At 37.2% G+C, this 26406-nt stretch overlaps 1 protein-coding gene across 1 annotated transcript in view; it reads right to left on the bottom strand.

The window, feature by feature from the left end:
* Positions 1-7773: 7773 nt before the first annotated feature.
* Positions 7774-26406, bottom strand: part of FUT9 (fucosyltransferase 9) — a gene marked incomplete at both ends in the record, with an annotated part of 104546 nt that continues 85913 nt past the window's right edge. Inside the window, one exon of the mRNA XM_079532538.1 lies at positions 7774-8861. Within this exon, the coding sequence (XP_079388664.1) occupies positions 7774-8861 (1088 nt within the window). The remainder of the gene's footprint in view (positions 8862-26406) is intronic.

Raw genomic sequence — 26406 nt, forward strand, 5'->3', positions numbered from 1 at the left:
CTTTTTATACCACACTATAAACAAAAGAATTGATTGGAGTATTTTTATCTGGTGACTACTGAAGTTGTTAGTTACATATAGCAAATTTATCCCAATTTCATATATGTGAGCATTGATTTATGGTATATCTTTCAAATTTTGCAATCATGCATGTCCCTATATATCAATCCAAACTGGTATTAAGTCAAGGGGATAAGATTTCTTCAAAGCCTATTTTCCATTGGAGTAATTCATATAAAGACTAAGCAACAATTGCTTTTTCTGCCAATTTGCAATGATTAGATTATTTTCTTATTAAGTATTTACTTAGGAATGTTAATGAAGAGTTCTTCCAGGTATGAATACTTCATTTGTCCAGACAGGCAGGCACAGTGCTTCAAAAAAAGCCAATGTTCTTGAGGACAGCAGAGACTTCTGTGCAATCATAAGCACGCATGGTGCTGGCTGCAGGACTAAGAGCATCCTGGGCCATCCTGTCTGCATGCTGAGAAATGCACAAAGATGTCAAATGAGTATCATTTTAGTTCTTTGGCTCCTTGACTGAAAGTAGGAATGAGAAACCCTGCTGAGATAACAGTATCATCTGCTAGAGTTTTCCAAATAACTGCCTGCATCAACCTTCTCATAATTTAGGCTATTAACCTGGAGGTGAAAGACTGTTTGCTACACGACCAAATCTCTGAACTATTCACCGCACAGAAACTCTTGGTTTCAGTTAATTGCATGGAGAATATAATGACATAAAAGATTCTCAATTAATTACCTTTCTGATAGAGTAATTAATGGACTTTTTCCAGTATTGAAACCACAGGATGATGTCTCTAGACTTCATTATTTCTTATGAGTTTATGGTTTTATTATCTGTATCACTTACAGTATTTGTGGCATGAATTAAAATTACTATTGCATGTTTTATTACATCAACTTATTGGCACTTCTGTAATATTAATGAACATATCTAACCAGTATGATTGTTGCTCTGAAGGTAGTCTACAGCACTGGAAGTAATTATTCAAATATTAAAAGGGAACCATTCATGAATAAGAAGTTTTTATTCCAGTCATTCCACTCTACACTCAATCCTGTATTACCATATGGGAATCTTCCAAAGCAGCTGCTAACTCCAGAGGGAGGTTTCCTTAAGCGAGGAGTGAAAGTTAAAGCTGAAACATCTATTCTGTATGAATTATAGCAACTGAAGTCTAACGCTTACAAATTGTGTATGTTAGGAAAAAAAAAAACACAAAAAAACCTGAAACCACAATGGAATTGTTAGCCAGTATTAATTAGAAAGCCCATCAACTGTCAGATAATCACCTAGATTCTCTTTTTTGTAGCATACTGGTTTTCACTAAGGAAGCACCTGAATATTTGACTAACTGACTTTGACTAACTGAAAATTAACTGTTTGATTTAAATAGATCAGAATCTTCCCTCTCAGCCTCCACAGACACACTGATGCCCTCTGTCTCTCCTAAACAGTGGATACCTTGTTACCAGTTTGCACACATGGCTGTTCACTCACAGAGTCCCATCTAGTCTGAACAAAATGTTTTCCTCCAAGAGGAAAATCCTGTATGGCTTATACTGATCCTTCTAGGACACTCAGTCTGAGTTAACTGGATGCAGACATGATCAGATTTTTTGCTTTCTTCCTAGGGAAATTGTCTAAATGCTATCTCATCTCCTCTCAGCTCTGTTTCTCACACCCAAGTGCACTCACAGCAGAAGGAGGGGTGCTCTGCTGAGTAGATGGCATGAGGCAGTGGTGGCACATGCTGTGTTCTGAATCACAAGAGTGGGGACTAAGTTGAATGAATTAACACTAAGCCAAAATTAGTCCAAAGAGTATTCAGCTTGGAGTAGCAAGACTAATCATGGGGTAGACACATGGATTCAATAAGGAGCATAGAAGTTGGCCTCTGCTATACACTGTGATTTTTTGCACAACTCCCAAAGCCAGTAACAATATAATGTTAAAAGCTCCGGTGCATTAAGCCAGTTAAGATGCTCTTAAATTTAAGCATGTGCTCAAGTCTCCAGTCCATATGCATGTGCTTAAAGTCCTTCCTGAACTAGGTCAAAAAAAGCATTGTCGCATAAAAAAAGGATTCATTTCAAAATTGAAAAAAAAAAAAAAAAAAAAGATGGTAAGAATGAAATTCTTCATGTTGGACTAGAAATATGACTAGCTTACTGACAGACTTCATCCTTCCACCCCAAATGTTATCTTTTATATAATATGAGACAGAATACAATACCAACAGGAGTGACATTCTTGAATAATCAGCAACAGTTATTGGTTATTTAACTGATGCTTGTCTGATTAGAAATGGGAGAAAATTATATGGCATGTTTTCTATATTCAGGTTGAGAAACAAGCATGAGCAGCTAGAACCAGTAACTGGATGTTTTTCATGCTCAGCAGTGCTCACAGGCAGCTTTCAGTCTGTATGAACTTTGCAACTCTGTATTTTGCTGCTCTCTTTGTCCATCTTTCATTTTATTTGATATGTTTCCTAAAAGACAAATATGTTGATGGTTATTTCTTGGACAATCTGTGGGCAAACTTGGATATCAAAAGGCATTCAAAGAAATTCACAACCAGGATTTTCTAAGGAAGGAAGATCTCCTGTTGAGCAGGAGCTTCTATGGTCATTGAGTGTCGGTAAAATTAAAACAAATGTCTATTTTAGGAAGATCTGCTGGCAGTTCATCTGATGCCTGTTCACATTCAGTGGGATAGGAATGTATTTGCTATTAGTATTTTTTCTGTTTTATGTCTTATTTTCCACACTGACAAGGACAGTAATGTTCATAGCTCATTGTATGACAGAGCACCTAAAAACATCCAAAAGAAAGCATTGTAAAATACTCTCTGTCTTTAATGAAGTAACTTGTGACAAGTAAACAAGTAATTGTGCCACTGGATTACTGTGGGCTGGCAAATAAATGCACTAACTGAAGTAAAATTGTTGAGAAAACACTAAGAACTGGTTCAATTTCTCATCTTTCATTTCTCTTTAGTTGTATAATTATCTTCTTTTGCCAGCAGTATCAAGGCATAAATAATACCTTCTTTTCATAGAACAGACAGAATCTTTAAGGTCATCATCTAGTTCCAACCCTCTGCTATAGACAGAGACACCTCCAACTAGATCAGGTTGCTCACAGCCTGGCCTTGAATGCTTCCAGGGAAGGGGCATTCACAGCCTCACTGGGCAACCTGTTCCAGTGTCTCACCATCCTCACAGTAAAGAATTTCTTCCTAATATCTAGCCTAAATCTACGCTCTTCCAGTTTAGAGCCATTTCCCTTCATCCTGTTGCTACATGTCCTTATAAAAAAATCCCTCCCCAGCTTTCCTGCAGGCCCTCTTCAGGTACTGGAAGGCCACTGTAAGATCTCCTTGGAGCATCTCTTCTCAAGGCTGAAGAACCCCAGCTCTCTTAGCCTGTCCCTTGAGGGGAGGTGCTTTAGACTTCTGATCATCATCTTTGTGGCCCTCTTCTGGACCTGCTCCAACAGCTCAGTGTCCTTATTGTACTGGGGGCACCAGAACTGGATGCGGTACTCCATGTGGACTATTTTAACTAATTCAATATAATTTTCCCTTCCCTAATCACTTTTTTTTCCCCATTCTACTTCATAGTGACTTACAATTTGAATGTATAATGCTAATTATTCAGGTAGGATTTCTCACTGAAGAAGCACAGACTAAGACCAATGTCTAATGTTATAGAGACTGGAATAAATCTTCCATGAACTAGAAACTTAGGAATACGTATCTAGGCAGACTGTCTTTCTGCATGCATGAAGTCCGTATGATTTACATTCATCGCCTCACACCATTTACCACCTAGGCTGTACATGATGCTACAACTTCTCTCAGTGTGTCTTATTGCATTCAGGACTGCTTAAATCTTGGTGATACCTGTAGATCCCCCTAAAATCTTCATAAAATGGCTGGATCGTTTACATACAGTCAACATGCTTCAGGAATGTCACTGTAGTATTAGAGCCTTGTCTATAGCTTAGGATTTAATCATGATTCTGTCACTTCAATATAAAATAGATTTCTCTCTTGTCTTATTAATCTTCGAAACAATTTGATCAGTGCATCCTGAAGGCAACATATACAAACTTGAGTGGAGTTTCTATGAAGTACTCTGTTTCCATTTCCAGCAAAAAGCTTTCACATACCCTAGAACTCAGCTCAAGAATTGCCAGACTGAATGGATCCACTGCTCACAAAGGTCAACATTATTTACAATATTAACACTTTGCATATATTTCAAAACTTTCCAGTGTATACATCTGCCCTGGTTTCAGCAGGGATAATTTTCTTTCTAACAGTACAGTGCTGTGGTTTGGATCTAAGATGAGAATAATGTCTTAGTTGTAGCTGAGCATTTCTTGCACTGAATCCAAGACATTTCAACTTCTCATGCTTCTGGTTGCTATATGCCATATTAATGGTGTTACAATAAGAATCACCCAAACTAATGAAGAATGAATTCTGATGATTCTGAAATTCTGATTCTTTAGTTGATGATGAGTAGTTCTTATAATAAGTCAAGCACTCTTCAACTGCTTGTGGTGTCCTGAGAGCAAATAGGCAGGTGTCACAAGAAGCTGAGATGGGACAGAATCAGAACAGCTTATCCAAACTGTACAAAGGAGTATTCCATACCGTATGACACTGTGATGAACAATAAAACTGGGGGAGTTGGCTGAGGGTGGCACTGGGCTTAGGGACTGCTTGGGTGTTGGTTGGCATGTGGTGAGCAATCACTTTGTGCATCACTTGTTTTGTATATTCTTTTATTGTTTTTATTTTATCTTCCTTTTCTGTCATGTTAAACTGTATGTATCTCAACCCATGAGTTTCAGCTTTTATTCTGATTGTCTCTCCCATCTCACTTAGAGGGGAATGAGGGAACAACTGTGTGGTGGTGATCTGTCTGCTAGGTTAAACCACAATACCAGTAGATTTTCATAGTAACAAGTAACATTTTTAGTCATTTCTTTACTGTGCTCACTATTTAATTAAGTAAGAGCTGAGATGCTGAATCTTCAAGCTAAGGAATCGGTCTCATCTGAATAAGGCCTTGTAACACCCAGTACAACTCCTGCTGTCTGGTGTGAGGAATGAAGTAAGGGACTGTGGATGTTCACAAAAGGGTGAATATACTTCTAGTGAGGTTAGTGCAAAAAAAAAAAAAAAAAAAATCTGAATTCCATCATCAAGGAGATCAGGTTACCTAGCCACATCAATGGCATTTTCAGCAGCTGAGAACTTCACAATCCTCCTGAAAACTAAAGGTATGAAGAAATAGAAAGGTTTTGTTCGTGTAGCCACTTGCCTTCAAAATGACATGAATGCAATTCACATTACATATATGTAATACACTTTATTTGCTGAAGACTGTGTTTCCTTCTATTGCATTAATTTGTAAGGTAAAATCATCTTGTTTCCTTCTGGAATGCTGGTGAATCTGGAAGGCTCACATATCTTGTAAATAAGCTTTTAAAGGCAGCAATAAACAAAATAAATAAACAGCTTTTGAAGCCATAGGGAGGAACACAAGTTTTTCTGTACCATTTCCAAAGGAGTTTCTCAGTTTATAAGTTTAACTATATTTCCCTCACAGCCTTCCATGTTTGTATTCCAGTCTGAGTTAAAAGAAGTATCTCACAGATCACATTTTTTTGGCTAAATTTTATCATTGCATATCCCTTAATCTCTTCATCAGAGTTGTTGTCTTCAGGTTTAATGTTACATGTTAGATCAATTATGTTGCTTGAATAAAGTCTTCTACATCACATAAGCTGGAGTTTTTCACTAACTTTTATAATCTTTTCATCTTTTGATTTTTTTTAATAGTTTCTTTTACCATGCCTTACTTTAGTAGCAGAATATATATTTGTTCACAGTAAATGAAAATGCACCTTCATCCTTCAACATTTTTACACCTCATTTCATTTTACTTATGGATAGTCTTAAAAGTTTAAAGTCAATATTCACCTGTTAACTATTGGAATAATGTACTAGTCTACTGTGTGATGTTTACCAGTGAATTCATAACTTTTAACATTTATTTCAATTTCTTTTACAACCCTTTCTCTAGCTTAAAGAAAAGAGTGAACATATCTAGTGTAGTTTTAAACATATCAAAAAAACAGACATATGATTCTGCAGCTGACTGCAACTCATTAGTAAGAGCAATGTGTAATATTTTGGCATGAAAAAAACCTGATTGGCTTTCAGTTGCTACCAAAATATATCTGTATGTCCATGTCATTAAACAAACCTTGTACATATGACAATACATAGCAATCCGGTATTTAAGTATGAGCTGATGAAAAAAAAAAAAAGTGATAAGATCAAATAACAGACATTTAGACAGACATATTTTAAACAATCATGACAATCATCACATTTTTGTATTTGCTGTCAGAGCAATTCAATACGTAAGAATTTCCCTTTGAAAGCATCTACTGTTCTTGAGATTGCTTTTGTTTATACCTGTCACATAAAATAGTTTCAAAAACCAAAACTCATTAGCTTAATGAGTTGAATGGTTGAATACTTCAGCATGATAACTTATTTACTGATTTTCAGCATATATCTTTCAGAAAAGAAACTTGCCACTCAGCAAGTCAGCCATCTACCGATCAAGTTCAACAGACCTTTATAGAAGTGGAGAGAAACACCACAATTATAAAAAGGATTATGAGAGACATTTCTAGAATTTCACAACAAGCTATTTCTAAACGATCGCTATTACCAGCTGAATTCAGTGCATGAGGCTGATTCAGTCAAATACCTAAATTAAAATCTGTTTACTTCTGCATCAGTATAATACCAATTACAGCCCTGGTTCACATAAACTGTACTTGAGACACAAGAATGCTCTACATTTAAATTCACTGAAAAGTTGGATGAATGGGGATTTGGTCACTAAGATTGTTTATTTTCTCAATATCTTACTTCTCCATTCTTCATAAGGTAAGAACTGACGTATTGCTAAAGTAACTCTAGAAGTTGTTTATTGGGAAACCGTTTTTTTTTTTTTAAACAAAGACTGTCTGCTACTGTGATTCTTTTTTAAAAACTGTATTTCTAGATTCTGCACCCTTAAAAAGGGGTGCAGTTTATCACACTGAAATAATTATAGATACTGTTTCTGTTTCTTTTTTTTTTTTTTAATTAAATACACATATTTCAGAACACTAGAGCAAATTATCCTTTTAAAATTCTCTGGCATTTAAGAGTTGTGTTCTCATTTTGCAAATAGATTAAACAGCAAATGAAGTGTTAAAAAAGAAAAAGAAAAAAGAAAAAAGAAAAAAGAAAAAAGAAAAAAGAAAAAAGAAAAAAGAAAAAAGAAAAAAGAAAAAAGAAAAAAGAAAAAAGAAAAAAGAAAAAAATTGTTTAAAATGTCAATTTATGTGTAAGACTGAGACATACTCCACAGAAAATGTGAAAAATCTTGTTTAAAAGTTATAGTAAACAATCATATGTTCTTCAGTGCACATGATTAGTATGAACATTATAATTTAAAACTGAGTATTGATGACTGCTGCTCATAATTCTTAAAATCTCTTACAAAATATAAATAGGATAGCCAAGAGAGGATGGCTGATAAACCTTGACGTAAGGTTCTGTGAGGTTCATCCTTCTTCTTTCCTTATTCCTTTACTCTCCACTTAGACTAAAGATCCATTATCTTCTTCAAAAAAGTGCATACATACACACACACACACAAATTAGTTCCAAAACCATTTTTCTAAATTTCCAATCGACTTGTATTCCTGGTGTCTTTTCACATGATCACAAGCAAGACATGCATGCGATTCCCAGAATTTAGGAAGATGCACTGAGAAATCCTTCTTCCAGTTGAAGTAACTAAGGTACATCTTGTTATTTTTGTCAAGCATCAGAAGATATTCTGCCAGATCTCTTGGGGATAGAAAATCTTCCACATGGATAAAAGAGTCTGCTGGAATGTAATTCTCGTAGTTTTCTCTGGAAGGGCCCAATACGACTGGCACTGATCCAGCCAGAAGAGCATTGTAAAGTTTCTCAGTAATGTAATCTTTGTGGATTGAATTTTCAAACGAAAGATAGAATTTGCAACTGGAGATAGTTGGAATTAAGTTTTTATCGTTGACGTAGTCTCCAAAGGCTTGGCCGTAGGTATGGATTTCAATGTATTTGCTAAGCTCATTGTAATACTTGACTCGAGCATGCTCAGGGTTCCAATTACTTACAACCCAACAAACCAAGTTTTCTTTACTTGGCACTTCATATGTAAAGGAGCCTGTACCGACCATCATGGAGCCATAAGGCACCTGAATATCTGAATCACGCCGGTAAGTCAGGGTTAGGTTAAAGAGGTGTTCAATGCCACTCTTTTGTGGAGTATGAGTTGGAGATTCCAAGTTCATCCAAATCCATTTCTGGAATGGTGGCCTGGCTTGCTGAGGTAAATTAGTCAGATCCCAGTTAATGTCCCTGTGATGAATGAGAACTGCGTGGGACTTGTTATATAATGAGCGGTCAATAGTCAGATGGCACCCGTGGATATTGAACATCATTTGGCAAGATGTTAGATCGAATGTCTGGCCAAACGGCCAAAGCCAAACCAAAATAATAGTTTCATTAAAATTATCAGTTTTGGAAGAAAAGAAACTCTTCATTTTCAAAACTGAGCTGGCTGATTCCACAGGAGTAGAGATCCAGCTGCTTGTCGGTTTAATATAAATTAGTATAAATGCCATGAAACAACCAAGAATAATGAAGACGATCAAAAATGGCCGGAAAATTCCTTTAGATGTTGATGTCATAATTTGTTCTGAGGAAGAAGAGAGGAAGACAAAGAGAGAAAATAACATCAGGTTTTTCAAATACATATATATCTATCTCCTCTTAAAGCAATCAGACATAGAATCATAGAATCATAGAATCGCTCAGATTGGAAAAGACCTTAAAGATCATCAAGTCCAACCACAACCTAGTCAAACTACCCTAACAACCCAGACATCAGACATCAAAATGGATAAACATCAATATTTCTGATCTGTAACTTCAGAAACTTTAAAGTAAAAAAGGGATGCCCTATCCCTGTAAGTGCTCATACTCATGCTAGATAGTGCTTTGAACAACGTGATCTAGTCTAGTGGAAGGTGTCCCTGTTCATAGCAGAGGGCTTGGAAGATGATTTTTAAAGGTTCCAACTGAAATCATTCTATGATTCTCTGAATTTATTATTCTATAAGTGTACGAGTTCTTGCGCAGCATTCATGGAAAAGTTTTAGATAATGCCATATTCATATTTATCTTCTTCCCATAAGAAGCTAACATATAAATTGAAAGTAGAGTTTTAAGATATGTCATGCTTGATATAAATCACACATCTTAAGTGTTTTTACGTAGAACTTAGGCCAAGAGTTTCAGATGCACAAAATTATACTTTGATTCTTTCCTTGTGTATGGGTAAAGGCTAATATACTGCAGTTTTGGTCTGTATATATTTGTGTGCATATAGAGGATATAGCTTTAGAGGAATAAGTTGGTACTGGAACTTCATTTCTGGGATTAATAAGACTGTTAAAAAACTAGCTTGTGACTGATGAGTATATGGAGATGAACATTCTTACTTTTTCCTTGTGAGTCCTAAAACAGATAGGGAAGGAAAGCAGTAATACAGATTCTCAGCTCTCCTGTTCTCGTAATCAGCCTTATAAAGAAACATGAACAATAAAGTATCCTAATCATTTAACTATGTTTTTATGCCACAGTCCTTTGTTAAACTTTAAGAAAAGTACAGATACGCTGCTTCTTTGTGAGGCGCCTTTTCTTTCTCTATAGGGAAAAAAGAGTAGAGTGAGAAGTTCATACAGATTCCTTTGTCCTTTCTCTGATTGTTTCTTCCTGAGAGAACTGATAAATCTCTTTACAACACTTGTCTTCCGTATGGTTCTTGTGAAACCTGGCAGAGTTAGAGATTGCTTATGGCTAACCTCTACTCCTGAATGTAGCCCTAGAACACAAAAGTGTTCTAAAAATAAAACAGTTACCCATGTGAAAAGTGCTGTGACTTAAAAAGGAAAAAGGAATAGAAGTTAGTTACCAAGAAGAAGTGTACTGTATTTGTTGGCATACTGTAAAAGATTGAATTGTGCATTTCAATTTGTCTGGCTTTCTTTTCCTGCATATTTCTCAGTGCTTTCAAGTTTTGTTATCTTTCCTAGTTAGCTGCACCAAAAATAAATAAGTAAATAAATAAATTATATATATGTATATATGCATATATATATATATATAAAACTTCCACTCCTAATATATATATATAAAATATATACTCTAAATAAAAAAAGATCTAAAAAAAAAAAAAATCACTGACAAAGCAGAATTTCTCTTAAGTCAGTTAATCTCATTTAACATGTGAGATAAATAATTACATTCAGCACAAAGACACAATAGAATGTGATTCAGAGGTCCATTAATGCAAGTACATGTACTGCTTTGTGAGTGTAAGAGCTGATGTGTCAGTGTAGCAACACAGTACAACAAAATGCATTTTCACATTCATTATTGAGGAAAGGGACAGAAAGGGGAGTTCTACACTAGCATCATATCTTGAGGAAAAAATAATGTGCCACGCTTTCTTCCTTATTTTGGAAAGTCAGTCTTAATTCTGGTTGTACGTATTGTGGTGGGTTAACCTTGGCTGACTGCCACTTGCTCTTGGCCCCCAGGTGCTCTCTCACTCTCTCTCCTCAGCAGGACAGGGCCAGGGGAGGGGGTGACAGGAATTAAGATGGAAAGACTCATTGAGGTAAGGGCAGGAAGATCACTTACCAATTACTGTCATGGGCAGACTCACTTAGGGGAAAATGAATGTAATTTATTGCCAATTAAAATAGATGTGGATAATAAGAAACAACAAAAATTCAAACACTTGTACTCCTCAGCCCCTTCTCTGAGGCTCATTTTCACTCTTTCATTCCCACTTCTGCCTTCCCTCTAAGCAGTGCAGGAGAGCTGGGTAACAGAGGGTTGTGTTCAGTTCATAACAGCTCTTGTGTCACTCCTTCCTCCTCACACTTTCTGCTTATTCCAGCATATGCCATCTCCACTGCTGGGCCCAGCCATGCCCTGCAGTGGGGCTGTGGGAGCTGGCTGGAACCAGCTGTATGTGGCATGCAGCAGCCTTGACTTTTCTGCACAGTGGAACTGGGCAGCCACCTGCCATCAACTGGACATACGCACCCAGTACAGTCATTTAAAATATTGGAGTTGAGTATGCCTGTCATCTCAATCCCCTTCTTATGGATAGAGTTTAGCAAGACCTCTATGCTTTTAGCAAAGCCATATTGAAAGGAGAAGAGGGGAAGTACTGTTGTGTCCTTGACTTTTCCATTTAGTCTCATCAGTTCAAGTTCAGTTTGTGGTTCTGCAGATACATCACATAGGCTTTTCTTCAGCTTATGCTGATTTTTGCTGGAAATACATCTACAGAGAAGTTTTTGACCTGACCCATGAGAACAGAAGATTGTTTTCCTGCTTTTCTATGAACAAAATTGGAGCATGTTCTCTAAGGAGTAAGGGATTTGGGTCAAACGGCTCAAAGAGATGAAACTTGAGATAAAAACAAGGGGCTGAACTAATCTTCATAAGGCCATTCTTTCTCTTCTATTGAAACTAACATGCGGAATAGGTTTATCTTTTCACTTAAGAGTTGACTTAAGTTCTGTGAGTTGAGTTGAAGAATAGGTTGAGGAAGGTGTCTATTCACAGAAACTGATGATTTTCTGAATACTAAAATTACTGGGAAATCAGAAAAGTACCTTAATCTTCTGTCTTGTTCTGTAGTCACCCCCCAATTAAAAGCTCTTTGATGCTCTCTGGCAGGGGTTATTTTAAACTAAACTCATCTCCTAAGTAATGAAAAACCCTGCATAAACACATGACAGTTCCTGCTTTGTAGGAAATAGTCAAATATTATTTATTCTGTTCTCTGCATGAAATTAGGCGTACACTGTGTGGTATTTGTGTCTTTGAATTGTAGCGACAATGTGAGGATAAACTACTTCTGTATCCACAAGGCTGATATTAGCATCTCGCAACATTAAACAAGTTTACTTATCCTGTCTTCTCTAAATGTTTCCTCACGTTGCATTGGTGCCCCCTGTACTCAAATATCCCCTACTGATCTGAGTTCATGGTTCTTAGTTTTTACCTTTCACCAAAAGAGTAGCTCATGGCCAGGATACTTCTGTTAATTTTTCATCTTTTGGGTTCAGAAAACTATTATGATGCAGACTCACACATCCATTACGAGATACATAGGTGCTGTTGGCATGCTTCACTTTGAAGCTACTTCTAATGGGATGCTGCAAAAGTTTTGCAAAAGTAAGACACATTACAACCTGAAATGAGAGGCTGGCAAGGAAGCAGAAGAGAGAATACTTCTAGCAGTATTATTTGCCTAAACCTAAAAGAGCTGACAAGATTTTGTTGTGACTGCAGCAATGACTTTTGAAATGTAAACATGGAGTAGCAGTCACTTTTCAGAGTGAAGTTCTGACCTTTGTCCTCTGTAAAGCAGATGAGGAAAAAACAGACTGCCTTCATGGCTTTTGAGACTCTTTGTCCTAAACAGCAGCACAGTGAAGGCATGTGGCAAACACTTGTTAACAAATTGCATTTTCTTGAGAAGTAGTTTGTCTGTAATGCTAGGATACATAGGCTGATTCTGTTTAATTTGCCCACTAAAATTTGTGGAAGATATTTTTTTTCACAATGTTCTTCAAAATGCGTCTTTCAATTTAACATTTTCTTCTTCCTTTTTGTGCTCAAGGTAGCTGCTGATCTCTTGCTGTGCTTCTTTCTCTCTATAAAGGTGACAGACAATATGTGGAGACATTCATTGCGATACATCCAGCCAAGTAACCTTATCTCACCCTTCCTCTTTTATGGCTTTCTTTCCACCACAGAAGCACACACTTCCTTTTTCCAGATCCCCTCCCCCATCAATTTCTGTCATGGCAGCCTCTGAAAAGAAAACTCGTCAAAGAAATGTGTTTACTGAGACTATTGCCAAATGAAAGAATGCAGTATCTTTGATAGTTTCATTATAAACTACATTTCCAAGTGTTGTGGTATAGCAAGAATTTTCTAGGTGCCTTTTTCCTACTTGAAAGCATAGTAGTGCAAGACTATTTTCCTCAGCAGAAAACTTAGCAAGGCTTCCTTTTAAGTGCAGACTTTGGCATTCCATCACCAAGCAACTCCATGTAGTAGCAACAAAACCACAGGGATAATGGGCAGGGTACTAGGAGCATTAACCCTGAGTACACCAGGCAAGGCTTACAAAATATTGTATGAATGCATAATGTTTACAAAGAAATAAAATGCAATTTTATAAAACCTATTTCATGGGTCCTTTACAATGATGACTTCTTAATTATTCCAGGAAAGGATAGACATAATGTTTTATTTCCAGTTATGCTAACTAAAGCAGAGAGAAGAAAGGTAGCATTTCTGGTCAGTTATGCCAGTGCCTGTTTTCCTGGCATACCTTTACATCACCCTCACTGGTATACCCTCAAAGTTTTGCCAGTAGCCCAAAATATGTGACTACTTGCAGAGGTGTAACTGTCATTACTAGTCTAATGCTGAGATATTCCAAAGGATTAGAGGCACAGTCCTATGATTTTTCAATCCAAAACAGCTGACCACTGTGTCCATGAAAAAAACACTGACTGTCAGCACAGGCAGCCACTGCAAATCTCCTAGATGAGCTAAAATGACATTCTGGAGGATTTGGAGGTGTGCAGGAATGAATTATTTCCAAGAGTGCAAAGAGATACTAAGGACAGTATTTTAAAATTAAGCTGGAACAAAGGGACAGTGTTATTTCTGAAATCATGGGCACTGATTAATGAATAAAGATAACTTGTTACTTCTCTTGCCTTACTTAGAATTCTGAAATATTCAGGGCTAATTCTTATCAGCACCCTGTCTCGGGAGAGCTCAAGATTAAATACTTTAAAATCTCAAGGTATCCTCAGAGGATCACTCTGGGGATCAGACTGGGCATCTCTGGCACAGGAGATTTATTGAAAGTGAGAAGCAGAAGGACACTGGGGCAAACAGAGGTGACAGAGGCCCTTCTAGCAGGAGATAGTATCTATGGAGATACTCTGGAAATATTAAAAGGACATTGAATGCAGTGTGAACTGATAAGGATCACACACAGGCAAACATTGTTGGAAATAACACTCCTTTGAAATTGCTGTACCTGTCCTCTGGCATATTGTACCAGTCCCAGCCACTGCATATCTACATTTATGCAAGGAGCAGTGTCCTCTTAGATCACACTTCCAGATAGCTGGAATTTTTCACCTGCAGTATAAAATGAAAACTTAATGCCTTAGGATAGCGTGAGTGTAATTTCTTATCTCCAGGTGCCCCAAGCTTCTTTTGGTTCAGTTCTCTGAGACTGAAGAATGCTTCTTTTTGATGGAATTAACTCTTACTGTTCCCAGTTATACTTCCTTTTTATCAACTGGAATGGTAGATATTTTTCCCTGCTATCTAAACATGGGCTTGCTACCATGCCTTTCCATGCCTGTCCTGCAGATTCTTGAAAACTGCCTAATATGAAAAGACACAGCTGAGCTGCATATAGTTAAATACTTTTAGGCTGATAGTTGAATGAAGTGCTAATCTCAGGCTGTGTATTTTTATTCTATTGTCTGCAGCATTCTTTTTCTTCCCCTCTCCACCTACTTTGTTTTCAAGTTATTTGTTCAGTTCCTTAGATTCCAGTTCCGTGTTTGCACTTTGAGAACAATGTAGAATGGTTCTGTACAACACTGGCATTTTTTGTTATGAACAGCTTAAAAAAATTATCTCAGAGCTTAATTAAGATGGACTAGTTTAGGGATGGTGCTGAAGCTGTCACTGTAAAATGTAAAGAAAAGGTTAGACATACATCCTTCAGTTATGAGATTTGACTCTGCCCTCAGGTTCTGGGGCTGGACTAGATGACCTCCCTTGATTCCTTTCAGCTCAGTGATGATACTAAACACAGATGGTTGTAAAATGTACCTAATGAAAACACAACCTGGTAACCTACAACTGCAGAAAATTGCTGCATAAATTGAGTTAAAAAATCTTCCTTCTTAAAAATTTTCTTGAAGGCAATGGAAGAACAGTACTTCACATAATGAAAAAGTACGAGAAACTGAAAAATTCTGTGGACAAGAAAAATTATTCCCTGTCTTCAAAGGTAAAACATAAACATTCCTGTCAGTTTCTGGCTGGGTACTGCTGCAATTTTGCAAATCTCTGAGTCTTTATATCTCATCCCCTTTGGCCATGGTGAGAAATAGCCAACTCTCAGCTCCACTCTCCAAGTTGCTGTGCAGTGCACAGTGTGCTGCAATGGTTCTGCAGCCTCCAGCCTTCCCCTGATTGTCATCCATCTTCTCCTCCTCCCAGCAGCACTCATGTGCTGTCAATCCCCAGCTGCTGAAGCACCAGTTCAGTGGTTCCTTTCTGCAATCTGATTGCACAGCAGAAGGCATCAGCCAGCTGTGCACGGTCTCTTAATAATAGAGAAGAGTGGATATAGCGCTGCTGTCCATACTGGCATACTGGAGTGACTTTCCTTCAATCCCCTTCTGTCTCAAAAAAAAAAAAAAAAAAAAAAAAGAAGAATTACATGAAAATCCTATCTGTGGGAAATATTTTTCAGCCAAATACAATATTAGCATCAGAACTCCACACTGTATCACTTTCTACTCATGAACCCTAAGGTCTGACTATGTTGGTTCCATCACTGGCACAACTGGAAAATTTTCTCATGCAAAGCTTTACTAAAATTCAGCAGCATCATCAGACTTGATAACATGCAGAGATAGGTCCACATTGACACGTCCACATCAAAGCTAGTTTACAACTTATAATGTTCTCTGAAGGTAGTGGTGGCTTTCTATACTGTGCTGAGCACGGAAAAGAATGTTCTTTATTGTCTTCCTGAAGATAAAACTCATCCTAGCTATAGAGCACAATCCAGTCTTCTTTCAAAAGCACTGAAAATGCTCTGGATCAAATGAAGCTGTACAAAGAAAAGCAGATCCTGAAGTGCAAAAGGTGGTTTCTTTCCATTTTCTTTTGGGTCAGCAAACTGCTGTACTCTCTGACTATGTCAGAACTGAGGAAAGAGCTGTTCAGTAGCTTTGTGGCTGGCTGGCTTGTAAAACTGCACACAACTGAAATACATAGAACATATCTAAACAGACTATACATTTCTGATGGCCACCAGCCTGCCAGGAAGCCCTAGTGAATTCCCAGTAGCTATGAAAATGGTATGAGTTAAACTAGGGATGGGGCACAAAGTAGCAAAAGAAGAATCTTAGGCTTTGCTGTGTATGTATGCTAAACTCCACATCCTAGCATCACAATTACTTCTAGTTGATTTCCTACTATATATTTCCCTACTACAATGGAATAAAATATAAATATTTTTGTTGGCAAAGCAGATAAAGCAGAGTCAGTAAAGGGTGGAAGACACATGCTTAAAACAGTGAACGCTTATTAGGAGACATTACTTCTGTGGCAAAGAGAGGCTTATGGAGCTCTAAGCAACAGCAGTTTGTGTAGATATGATTAGAGGCTGTGTGCAGCACTCACACTGTTAAATCTTGCTGCATAGGCAAGCTTGAATATTTTAATTGGGATTTAATGCTGCTCTTTTTGTTGATACAACTGCATTGATCTGGAGGATTCTGCCATTGGCAGAACTCTTGAGACAGTTCTGAGTCTAGAAAGAAAGCCTGAGAACCCTCTAAAGCATCGCATAAAATCCTCATAATTTGGTCTCTTCTTAACGATTCAGTTCTCTGTCTGCCTAGCACAATTTTCTTCAGAAACTGATCATACCTCTGGGTTTGGGATCTGTACTGATGTCCCTGCCTTTTGTTTTTTTTGGGGGGGATGTAAGTCAACGGTCTTGCTTTAATTTACAAACCTAAATTGCTATAGATGCTACTTGCCAGACAGACAGAGACTACTCTAAAGAGTAAAGTGAGAAACTGAAGTGCTCACATTCACTGTAAACAGCTCTGTGATTGAAAGGGAGAATGGTATTTACTTGGACAGTCAAAGGAAAATGGAACAAAGAACTGTTGATCACTAGGCCTTTTTTTTCCCCTCCTTTTTAATATGGCCATATTCTTTGCAAGTAAGACCTCTTTTTGCCCTTTAAAAGGGTGAAAGAACAGCTCTTCTTTTAGAAATCCATCCAACCAAAGTGACTATCCTGAACAAAGAAGTAACCAAGTGTTGGTCAACAGGCCTCACAGTGGCTAAGGGTCCGTATCGAAGTTCTGCACCTCGAGCTGAATCCCACACTGCTCTTGTTTTCTTAAAAGAGAATGCATCACTCAAAGCTTCTGGTGAAAGTCTGTGTATATAAAATACAAATCCTTCATATCTTAAGATTATGAGTGCCAAAAACAATCACTGCTTATTTTCCACCTGGGAAAAATGCACTTCAGCTAAGTGAGAACTTGTAAGTGCAAATACCTTAGCACAAAATTGATGGACAATTGGAAAACCAGAAGAATAGCAAATATCATTGTCCCTTGCACACCAAGAACTACGTTTTCAAGGTGACTTGTATTGGTTAAGTATTAACTATTTTAAAGAAAGAGCCTGGTAGATGTAAGATGGAAGGTAATAATAAAAATAGGACTTAAATAAAGTAGTTTGCTGTAGCAAACAAGATACTAAGTTGCTATGAACAATTAAAACAACAATAACAATTAAAAAAATTTAAAAAGGAAACTTTAAAAAAAGAAAGAATCCAAGTGACTTCCTACTCATCTAGAGAAAGAAAGAGGAAGATCCACAAATTAAATAAAAAGTTGTTCATAGTAAGTTTATAAGTACTTTAAGAACATTCATAAATGTGCACACACACATAAACAGAAATAAAAATTCAATCTTGCAGAATCTAAACAGCAAAACACTAAACAGCAAGAATGAAAACATATTTTAAATATAATTATTTTAGATAGTATATATTGGAAAATGATTGATACAGTATATACTGCAAAACCAGCAAAAATAACAACACCAAACCTCTCAAACCTCTCATTCCTCTGAGAAAACAAAACCTCAGTTGAGAGAAACCAGTGGTTAATTTCTTCGAGTGTGCCTTTGTGTGCACAACAAAAGGAAGAGCAGCGAGCTGGAACTACTAGTCTAACAAGCTGAGAAATACAAAGCTTAACAAAAAGTCACTGAAAAGACAATTTATATAGCAAAAATAAGTAATCCTCCAGTAAAGAAATGACAAATACATAAGATGAATGAGTTGAAGGAATTACTGACTGGAAAAAATCCTACAGCAGTTACCAACACCTACATGTTCTAAGATGTTTTCTTGTTACTACTTATTGTCCAGGTGAACAGATGGACTGATGCCTCTGAGAGCAACTCTCAAGCTTAGAATATAGAAAGGAAGAATATTCTGTACTCTCTGTTGACAGTAAATTGTTACAAAACAGACTGATAGTTTGTACAGAACTTGTGTTTAATTTGGAAAGACTCAAGAAACTTGCAGTGGAACTTGCTATTTCCTTGCTTATTTTCTTCCTTCTATGCTGTTAAAAAATCAAGTATCTGCAGCATAAGTTAAAGCATTCCATTCTGATGTTCAGTTACTGAATTTTACTGTCATACAATATTCTATTGTTAATAGAGCAAAAATTCCATAATGAATTCATGTCCTTTTTACCACTACAGTAGCGAGTTAATATAAAATTATTTACTATACCTTGAAAATAGAATTTGCTAGGCAATCTTTTTACCATCTTAAGGTTTTTAGCCCACACTTTTTCTCTGCTATAACCCTGCTGTACATATTAGAAAGAAGCATTTAAGCAGGGGAAAAAGTTCTCAGTTGTTTCTGATACATGAGGAAACCTTCATATAGCCATCTTGCTCAGAGAGCAGCTTTTTAAAGAAACTTAACTGTGATATTTTGAAGGATATGCAAGGAGAAAGAAAGAAGTAATGGAAAAAATGGAAAAAGAAAAAAAAAGGAGCTAGGTATGAGGACAGCAGTGCTCTGCTTAATTCTGTATTCCTCTGCTTTGAGATTGCTGGTGTAAAGAAAAATGATGGCAAGCAGTTGTCTTTACAAACAATGTGTGGCTCCCTGCAGTTAGCACAGTTTTGCAAGGGTGAGTAAGACTAATTTGATGACAAGGATGATAAGCGGGACCTAACCCCATGCTTGGTTAGTCTATTCCCAGTCCTAAGGAGCCCCAAACCAGAAACAGGCACTACTAATAGGGCTCAAGGGAAACACTGGTGTCTGACTTTGATACTGCAACCCTGAATGCCTCTGCTCATTTTTTTTCTCAATGCTAGTCATGCTTTAACTCCCCCTGGCTCTCTGCCTTTCAGCCTTCTGTGCACTCAGCAGACTGGTGCCAGCACATGCCCAGGAGGGGCTCATTCTTCATTGGGATATGGACACTCACATCGATAAAACAGCAATTTTCCTAGCTCTCAGCCCTGCGAAGGACTTCTTGGCTGCACCTACAGCAGCAGACTCCATCTCAAATGCAGTGGTAGCATCTGCTCTTGCTTCTCTGTTTCTAAAGGAACAGGGTGAAGTCCCTTTATAAAGCCTTTGGAGCTACAACCTTGGATGAGGGATACAAATCCTACTTCAGTCTAAAGTGATTTGGACCTAGATATTTCACTTCACCTTAAAAATTTACTAGCTCCTCAATGGCAGTGGCAGTTGATTTTAAAATATGTGAAAAGCTTTACGATTAGGTGGAAAGAATCCTTTCCTCCCTGTTGTTGCCCTAGCTGCTAATCCAGACACTACTCTTTTCCCTTGACCTCTTTCTGTCTCTTGCCTATTGACTCCCTAATGATTTATGCCCAGGGCGCATCTGCAGCAGTAGAGCGTGGAGTCTGCCTGCTCCTTCCCTGTGCAGTTGCAGTTTCATAATGGGGGACACTGTGGGAGGGGGTGGCAGAGATTATTTGAATCTCCTCTTTCGGAAAGATCACAAAAAAAAGACTGTATTCTGAACCATTGGTTTTGCCATTCTCCTCTGGCTAGGCTTAAAAGGTGTAATACCCGTATTTCTTTGTAAGGAAAGGAGTTATCACTCTGAGAACAAGGGAAGATTCCCAGCTGTAAAACCCAAGGAGGAGAACCCACTCCTGAAGAGGACTAGATGTGCCTTATTAAGAGATGGAGGAAGGCTCATCTGAATCCTGTTCTGGGCAGCCTCTTCCATTGCTTGTCCTGTGTGTCTCCATACTTAGAGGCCTAGGTAAATTCATTCAGTTAGTTGACATCCTAGACACCCTAAGGAAACTTTTGGTTCCTATCCTGAGGCTGACAGTTAACAGCCAGACATGCTAATGCTGATTTTGAGTGCAGTACAGGCTTTGCTCTGTCAGGTCAGATGTAGGCTAGACATCAAACAAAACAAAGATTAAATTACCAAGAAGTATCCCTCCCAGCCAAATTAAATGGAAGTAAATAGGATTCTTATACTGTAATCTTTCATGAGGGAGTGAAATCAAAAGCAGTGAAAATGGTATTAGGAAATATTGTTATTACTGCCCAGCATACGAATAAGATGAAGGACCATACAGTTCTGCCACAACAATTAGAGCCTGCTGGTGCCCTAACAAGCATCTCCCATAGGACAGAGGACAAGGAGAACCTCCTGACTCATCCATCACTCTAACTTTAGTTCAGTTAACTGAAATTAAATTTGGGTTAACCTACAAATTAATTGCTTTCTATCTCATCTTCTATAGTATGAAATGTGATACTTCTCCTTCTTCAGTAAAGTACTTTAAAATCTGCAGATTAAAAGCAAAAACAGCACTGCTTTGCATGCAGCAATACTTCTGAGATACCTTAAATATTCTTAAGAGCTTTTATTAACATTAGACATTCTAATAAACATTCTAGTCACACAACAGTTGGAAAACTATTACTGAAACTGCTTTAGTGGGAGTAAAGGAGGAATGAAAATGAAGTCCAAGTAAGACAAAGTGGTTAACATAATACCATAAAGTTTTTATATGTGACAAAGATGATTTTAATTTACATCAAAACAGTTGCATCTGTGGGATAGAATATTTTCCTTCAAACAAATGTCACATGAAACTAGTCATAGCACATTAATTCAGATCAGATACCAATGGCATAGATCATTGTTTCCGAGCTCTACAGCTCTATATTAGAAGTGGGAAATGGAAAGTATAATCAGGTTTAAGCCAATGACCTCTTGATCTATATAGTAAAAAAATGCAAAACTCTTTTCAGAACTAAATTATAGAATCTGTCTGCAAAGTTAGATTTCTTGAAAGACAAATCAGAGATGAAATTTTGCTCAAGTGAACAATGGCAATCCTTCTGTTAATTTCAGAATGGTTAGTTTTTTGTTCCTTCAGCTAAACGCAACAACATGTGAGAGGCGAGAACAAGAGAACAAAAGCTATTCTTTTGTGAATAAAGTCAATTTAGAAATAAAAAAACTTACTGCAACTCAAGAAACAGCAAGGCAGGCATAAATCATGCTCGGGGAACCTAAACTCTGGAGCAAGTTATAAATAATGAACACTCCCCTACACAGACACACATGCATCCATGATCTGTAACCCAGAGAAATTTAATCATGTATTAAAGGCATCTCAGTTTTCATACTTGCAATGCATTATAAATATAAACATATACACATATATACAACATTTATGTGGTATTAGAAACACCTTTTTTAGATTGACTGAAATGTGTCATATCAGTTCTACTTTTTAGTCTGTGTCCATATCTTTACATCTGCATGTATGTAAATATATACACACGTGTGTCTGCTTATGAAACTACTGCCCAAACTGGTAGATGTAGAAGCAGTGGACACTGAGCAGGTGTGGATGGCAATGGAACAGCTACTACTGCCTCACGGACACATACTGCGAGAGAAACAGAGCACTGAGTTCAGTGAGGCACCAAGCAGGGAGGGTAGAAAGAGGATAGGTAGAAAGAGGAGAGTAAAAATGAAGATGGTGTTACTGTGTATAAGAAATAAAATCTTTTTCTTTCTTATGCCTTAACCCTTTTATCAATGATGACGTGAAAGAGAGCATTGATCTCAAACAGTTCACTTAAAAAGATGCACAGCAAAAGGCTGAATCCTGCAATCCTGAAAATCATTTAGAGCATGAGACTTCTGTAATGTATCTGGAGATCTGAAGTTTCCTTTAGGGTTTTGGAAAAAATACAGCAAGGAAAAGAAGGCAGTTGCTCTTTCAAGGATTCTGATATATGTGTCCATGACATGGCAGTAAAGTGGATTTACTAAAGAATTGTTCATTATATGCAAACAAGGGTATCTACTGGATAGCTAATATGAATAGAAAACCTTGAAGATACAGAATTCTTGAAATCCATTTTATCTTTCGTTTCTACTCTGCCCATTTTTGCATTTTCCATGTCAGCAGTGATTATCAGCTTCATTTTAATTACCAATGAATATCTTTCAAGTTTACTGCTTTTTCAGGTTTTGAATCATAAATATGATAAATATGACAACTGTTTACAACCAGCTATTTCTAGTGGATTGACTTTAGCTGCTAACACAAAGGTCTAAGTTTTTTTTAAATGAACCAGATGAAAAATATTTCTAAGGGCATTTTAGAATAAGCTCTTCAAATGTTTAAGCAAAAAAATTATTTTACTTATTTGTTTATTTATCTATTTCCCACATATCTTCTGTTAATTTTATGAGTTATTCTGTTCAGGTTCTTATGTCACTGACTGATACCTTAGCACCTGGCTTTGGTACTTATTGTTATAGAATTGTGCTCTGCAGTGCAAAAAGGGAAGGTTAAAGTGTAAGCAGGATATGTTTGAATTTACTCTGCTTCAACTTTCTGTACTTGTAGAGGTTCTTTTGTTCCATATGAGAATGAGAGAAGGATGACCTGAGTGCATGCAGCTGCTTTACTTCCTTAACACTTCCGAGTCTAGGTGCCTGGCTGTGAAAATGTACCTTTAGGAGAGCTCAACTTTGGTGCATCTTCATTCTCTTATTGACAAGCTTCTATCATAGGATGTCCAGCAGTAGAGAGGATTTCTTTTGCAGAGCTTCTGCAGACTGATTTACCACTAGAGAAAGTATAGCCAAGATGGAACAAGGAAGATGTTGTAGGAAAATCTGTGAAGACAAGAGATTTTTAAACTCCTGCTTTGGTGTTCATTATGGGATAATCAGCAGTTGGCAGCTAACGTGTGCTACATAGTAAATAAATACACCACATTAATATACTTAATGAATTAATTTTGCTTCCTTTAAGTTAGAACAACTAGAACAAAACAAACAAACAAACAAAAGACTAGTTTCAAATTATTAGAAGCTAGAAACATTCATTAGAAACCAGAGGTAAAATGACTCTATCTGTGAGTCATTTCTACCTTATGTCAATCCTTTTGAGCATGCATTTAAAGTGAATTCATTATTTTATTTGTTGGATGGTGAAGGAACAGCAGATACTGAAGCTATAGTTGCTGCTAGCAGCTGTCAGGAAAGCATACACAGCCCGTTATAAAAAGGAAGACCCTTTACAAAGCTTGAGAACCATTTCAGGCTCTGCTGGGAGCTCTGGCTGTTTTGTTGCTGTTTTGTTATCTGCCCTGTTGCTGAGTGCAGTTGGGTTCATATTGGAGGACCCACATGATTCCTTCACATTGGCTTGGATCTGAATACACTCACAAAGTTCTGGAGTAATTTTGAAACAAAGCCTCTGAATACTTCTCTTTTGAAAAGAAATTAGTTTGTGCACACCTACATCTCTCTAGGAACTGAAACAACAGTAGTAAGGAGAGACAGACTGGGATCCCTCTGTGTTTCAAAACTGCAGTATGGCTTCCAAGCAAATCTAATGCAGGCAACCAGCACAGCAATGAAGTCACAAGAATAAGTAACTGTGGTTGATTTTTTATTTTTTTTTATTTTTTTTCTGTCTCAGCAGTAAAATGTGCCAAGACCTGGTATATTTGCTAAAGAGTCAGAAATAACCTCGCATAGCTATATGCCTAGTGATATAGTAGCATATTTAGCATATCTGTGAGCTCTTTCTACGACTGTAGCTTTATAGCTCTTGGTGAGCTCTCAATGACATCTGTTACTAACACCAAACACAACAGGAGAAACACTATATTTACATATTGGAGAAAAAGTGCTTTTAAAAATTGAACTACTTTGGATTTTCAGAGGTATATCCATGTGAAAAAGACGTTTTCCAGATTACAAATAATATATTTTTAAAATGTATTTTCAACATAATAGGAACTCATGAAACATTTAGAAGTGTATGTACAGCTTAGAGGAAGTCTTCTTGTTTTGAGCTACATTTTGAATGTCAAGCAAGCATTCAATCAATGTCCGTGTGTAAGTATTTAAACAGGTAAAAGATCACTTAACAGAACTCGCATTTGATTGGCAAATATTGGAATTTGATTGTGTTTCTGTGTTATTTAAGATGATAACAAATGAAATGTGTGCATCGGGAAAAAAAACTGGTTTCGGATAGATGACCTTTACCTGCTGATAAAAGTAAAATGAAACAAATTACTTTTCAGCCATTCTGAAACTACCCTATTGTGCTGAAGTGAACTGTAAGCATTTCATCAGGAAGTTCTAATAGGTTTGCAAAGAATTTTTTGGGGTTTTTTTTTTTTTTTGAACGGAGAATAAAATATGATAATCTCCCAGGAGACTTCTGGAAAGATACTTTAAATTGTCATTTTGTGCAAGGAAGCAAGACGGAGTTCTACAGAGCTGAAGCGTTGATAGTATGATTGCTCTAGCTAGATTTATTTTTCCATTGGGGTTTTACATCACTACTTTATTTAACTGCAATATATAAGGGAAATTACATAAAAGAGATAGTGTTGAGGCAAATGTAGCACATAAGTTAGATTTGGAATATCTTGCTTTTCAAAATCTAAAAACAATAGAGATCTTTCCACTGTTAAAACTGCTTAAAATACAGAAGTAAGTTTTATTTCTTTTACAAATTCCTGCACTGTGTAAGCTGTTGTTCTCTATTAGTGTAGAGCAAACTGGGATTTAGTGGACAGTTAAGTGTAAACAGAAAAATTGACTTCCTACTCATAAAATGACATTCCTGTTTTCATTGGACAAGGAGAATTAAATTCTCTGTTTCTTACTTTCTCTCCATGCATTACTTCAGAAATATTTTTGGATTCTGATGCATTGGGAATAAACTATGCTTTTTCCTATGTAGGTTCAAGGATACATGACCACAAAATATTAAATAAATTGTGAGTTTTTTTGAGCATTATCACTGAGTAAAAACAAAACCCTTCCTGAGAACATCGATTTTGTTAACATCCTCTCAAGGATACTATTTGGCAACTTACGAAAAAATTTTCAGGAAAGCCCATAAATTCTTTAACTTCAGCAGAGCTTATTAGAGAGGGAATGGTTTGAAAGATTTCAATTTTTCCCTGATAAAAGTGACAACATTTTCAGCATCATAAAAATTTACAGAGGACAAGAAATTATTCTATCAATCTACCATACCTTTAATCACTGGAGGATATCTCATGCTATGTGATATCTGAAGGGCATGTACACATTATTGCATGATGTCTGGATGGGACATGACAACAGCATCACCTCCTGATCTGTACAACTGATACATCTAAGGAAAAACAAAGGCAGAAGTGCATCTCACCTTGATGCAGATATAGCCTGAGGGAGAACTAGCTTCTATCAGGAGGCAGTCCAGCAACTGTAGCTGAGGCAGCAGATACCAGAGGGGTACCTTGCTTCCCAGTTGTTCCTAAATTTTTTATGCTAGGGTAATTTGAACTATCCACCTCAAAGAGCTTGAATCTGTAGCATCCTCATCTAAAATCTCTCTCTCTCTTTTTTAATTTCATCCTTTTACCCTGTTTCAATGTTTATGCTCTTGTGGCAAAATCACAGTCTTTCCATATCTCAGAATTAGCATCAAATATGGGAATATGGCTATCCTAACATCTAACTGAACACAGAATCACAGAATCACAGAATCACCCGGGTTGGAAGGGACCTCAAGGATCATGTAGTTCCAACCCCCCTGCCTAGCAGGGCCACCAAACATACACATTTAGATCAGGTTGCCCAGGACCCCGTCCAACCTGGCCTTGAACACGTCCAAGGACGGGGCATCCACAACCTCCCTGGGCAGCCTGTTCCAGGGCCTAACCACTCTCCTCGTAAAGAACTTCCCCCTAACATCCAACCTAAATCTTCCCTCCTTCA

This window comes from Tetrao urogallus (assembly GCF_951394365.1).
Source record: "Tetrao urogallus genome assembly, chromosome: 2".
Taxonomy (NCBI): Eukaryota; Metazoa; Chordata; class Aves; order Galliformes; family Phasianidae; genus Tetrao; species Tetrao urogallus.